Raw genomic sequence first — 3818 nt, forward strand, 5'->3', positions numbered from 1 at the left:
GTTAATTGATAAGCTCGAGTGGAAGATTACTGCCAGAATCTGGAGGAATATGATAATATGGGAGGAGTTGTTTCATATCTTTGTCCACTTTTATATAAAGTCTGAGGGCACAACACAGGACAACCTTTTGGAGAACAGAAAACTGGAGCGCAAACTGTGAACACAGAATCAAAGAAGAATCTAGAATTTAAAAACTTGAGGTGACGAGTGTTTTAAACAGGAAATGATTGAAAAGGAGGCTTGAATACAAAGTGCTTCTCTCCTCTTCCTGGAAGTGAAACTCACACAGTCACTGCTGCTGAGAGGTGAAATGGAGCAGAAAGGAGTTCAGTTGGACCGAGAAACCTTCTCTTGTTCCATCTGTCTGGATCGACTGAAGGATCCGGTGACTCTTCCATGTGGACACAACTACTGCATGGAGTGTATTAAAGTCCACTGGGATGGACAGGACGGGACGGGAGTCTACAGCTGTCCTCAGTGCAGGCAGGACTTCATACCGAGGCCTGTCCTGGACATAAACACCATGTTGGCAGCTTTAGTGGAGGAGCTGAAGAAGACTGGACTCGAAGCTGCTCCTGCTGATCACTGCTATGCTGGACCTGAAGATGTGGCCTGTGATGTCTGCACTGGGAGAAAACTGAAAGCTGTCAAGTCCTGTTTAGTCTGTCTGGCTTCTTATTGTGAGAAACACCTTCAGCGTCATTATGATGTCGCTCCATTCAAGAAACACAAGCTGGTGAACCCCTCCAAGAAGCTCCAGGAGAACATCTGCTCTCTTCACGACGAGGTGATGAAGATGTTCTGCCGCACCGATCGTCAGATTATCTGTTATCTCTGCTCTGTGGAGGAACATAAAGACCACGACACCGTCTCAGCTGCAGCAGAAAGGACCGAGAGGCAGAGAGAGCTCGAGGGGAGTCGAGGAAACGTCCAGCAGAAAATCCAGGACAGACAGAAAGATGTGAAGCTGCTTCAGCAGGAGGTAGAGGACATCAATCAGTCTGCTGAGAAAACACTGGAGGGCAGCGAGAAGCTCTTCATCCAGCTGATGAGTCTCCTCCAGGAAAGAAGCCGCGATGTGAAGCAGGAGGTCAGATCCCAGCAGGAAACCCAAGTGAGTCGAGTCAAAGAGCTTCAGGAGAAGCTGGAGCAGGAGATCGCTGAGCTGAAGAGGAAAGACGCCGAGCTGGAGCAGCTCTCACACACAGAGGATCACAACGAGTTCCTGCACAACTACCCCTCAGTGTCAGCACTCAGTGAGCCTACAGACTCATCCAGCATCCATATCCGTCCTCTCACCTACTTTCAGGATGTGACAGCAGCTGTGTCAGAGGCCAGAGATAAACTACAGCAAGTTCTGGATGAAGAATGGAAGAAGATCTCAGTGTCAGTGAATGAAGTGGACGTTTTACTGTCACAACCAGAACCAAAGACCAGAGCTGGATTCTTAAGATATTCACAAGAAATCACACTGGATCCAAACACAGCATACAGACAGATGTTATTATCTGATGGGAACAGAAAAGTAACACGAATGAATCAGAATCAGTCTTATTCTGATCATCCAGACAGATTCAGTAGATGTTGTCAGGTCCTGAGTAGAGAGAGTCTGACTGGACGTTGTTACTTTGAGGTGGAGATGAGAGGAAGAGTTCTTGTAGCAGTCGCATACAAGAATATCAATAGAACAGGGTGCTGGATGGAAAGTGTGTTTGGACGTAATAACAAATCTTGGTCATTAGATTGTTCCAATAACAGTTTTCGGTACAACAACATTGAAACTCCCGTCTCAGGTCCTCCACCCTCCAGAGTGGGGGTGTACCTGGATCACAGTGCAGGTACTCTGTCCTTCTACAGCGTCTCTGAGACCATGACTCTCCTCCACAGAGTCCAGACCACGTTCACTCAGCCGCTCCACGTTGGGTTTTGGTCTGCCTTCGTTGGAAACTCTGCTGAGTTTTGTAAACTGAAATAAACTGAAGTCTTTCAGGTTTCAGTGGGTTTAAACCTGCATTTTCATTTTCCATTTCATTTTCTCTCCATCATTGAGGCGTTTCTGCTCTGAACAAAGATCTGCTGTCAATCAAGCATTATGGGCGTCACCTGGACGTCTTCTTGATAGTTGTTATCTTCATGTTAATATGTTTTATTATTGTTTTTAAGCTCTTTTCACACCGTTCCTGTAGTGAAAACCACGTATCTCTAAATTTGGTGAAGTTGAATTAGATTATTTTCTGATAATTTAAAGTGATTTAAATGTTCTTTTATAGACTGAGATGATTCTCCTGCTAAATTAACTATTTTAAAAAAGCTGACAAAGCTGAAAAGGTGTTTATTTCTTAGATACGTGGTTCTCACAGGACAGCAACGCTCCAAATATGTGATGATCTGGTTCAATATGACGCTTTACAAATCAACAATATATAAAGTAGTTGAAATGAGCAAAACCTTCAGTGACTATGACGGTAAAATTCACTTTAATCCAGCAGCAATATGAATCTAAAAACATCATATATATATAATAGGAAAACACTAACAGGGAACATTTTCTGCTTCGTGTGTACTTTTACTTTTTGTGTTTTCAGTGTATTTTTGCTGACGATACTTTTACTTCAACAAGGTTTTGAATGCAGGACTTCTAGTATTTTCAGTCTGGTATCAGAACTTTTTCTGAAATAAAGGAGCTGAATTCTTTCACTGCTTCATATATAGTAATATAGATTATTCAGAGGGAACAAAGCAGCACTTTTACTTTAATACTTTCACTAAATGTTGCTGCTAACGCTTCTGTACTTTTACCTGAGTAAGCTGTTTAATTAAGGACTTTGACTTGTAATGGAGTATCTTTGTTTTCTTTGCTGTATTTGTACTTTTACTTCAATAAATGTTCTGAATACTTCATCCACCATTTGTCTGAGTTGAATTAGAAACTAGATTAGATGTTCACACGGGGAACACGTCTGCACTACATTTAACTATAGTATGGAGGAATCTAGCAGGGATGTGTGAGTGGGATGTAGAAGATGAAACATCGGTGTGTGGTGGCCATTTTCCAATATGCTGTAAAGTATCATTACAAAGGAGGAAGCAGGAGATATAGTGGGTAAGTGGGTCTTTAAAACATATATATATGAGAGTGAAATGGATCAAATAGATTTAAATGAAGATATTGAAGAGATTAATAGAAAATTAATATTTACAGTGCTGGAAGCTGCAAATCCAACAAGTGTTAAAGGTGAAGGAAGGATGAAGAGAAAGGCTGCCCCCTGGTGGACAGATGAGTGTTGGAGAGCAGCGACAGAAAGAAACAAAGCTCTCTTAGGTTATGAAGAAAAATCACATCACTTCCAGAATTTAATACAATACGAACAAGCAGAAACGAGGGTTCATAAAAAATCATTCTGAAAGCAAAGAGGGAAATCTGGAAGAGTTATTGGATCAGATTTGGGGGATGATTAGAAGCAGGAGAGGAATTAGAAGAGTACGGCAGGTTAGTTAAGATTATAAGATTATGGAAATAATGATTACAGACAGATTCAGATTTTCTCCGTCGGGATCTGCGCCTGTCTCTGTTTGTCGTTCCCTCCGTTTCCCCCGATCTCCCTTTTCCTGGTGTTTCCTGTCTCCCCTGTTTGTTTCTGTCCTCCAGGTGTTTCTATGTTCTGGTCTGCGTCTGGAGGGTTTGGATTCATTGGTCAGCGCCTCCAGTCACCTCCCACTACCACACCTCTTTCAGCTGGCACAGCTGCTTCTCATCCCGGTAATCACCACCTGGCATCACGTGAACCCCGGACCTGGACTCCACCTACGTCCGTCCG

The 3818-nt window shown here is 42.8% G+C and overlaps 1 protein-coding gene across 1 annotated transcript; it reads left to right on the plus strand.

The window, feature by feature from the left end:
- On the plus strand, positions 1-2905 carry LOC138214093 (tripartite motif-containing protein 16-like). The gene has a single exon (XM_069175462.1). The coding sequence runs from the start codon at positions 311-313 to the stop codon at positions 1973-1975; it is 1665 nt and encodes a 554-aa protein (XP_069031563.1). The 5' UTR covers positions 1-310; the 3' UTR covers positions 1976-2905.
- Positions 2906-3818: the final 913 nt, after the last annotated feature.

The sequence above is a fragment of the Embiotoca jacksoni genome, unplaced genomic scaffold (assembly GCF_022577435.1).
Source record: "Embiotoca jacksoni isolate LCO1_2020_lvr unplaced genomic scaffold, fEmbJac1.0.p SCAF_67, whole genome shotgun sequence".
Taxonomy (NCBI): Eukaryota; Metazoa; Chordata; class Actinopteri; family Embiotocidae; genus Embiotoca; species Embiotoca jacksoni.

Coding starts and splice junctions, on each gene's coding strand:
- LOC138214093 (XM_069175462.1), top strand. CDS start 311: ATGGAGCAGAAAGGAGTTCAGTTGGACCGAGAAACCTTCTCTTGTTCC.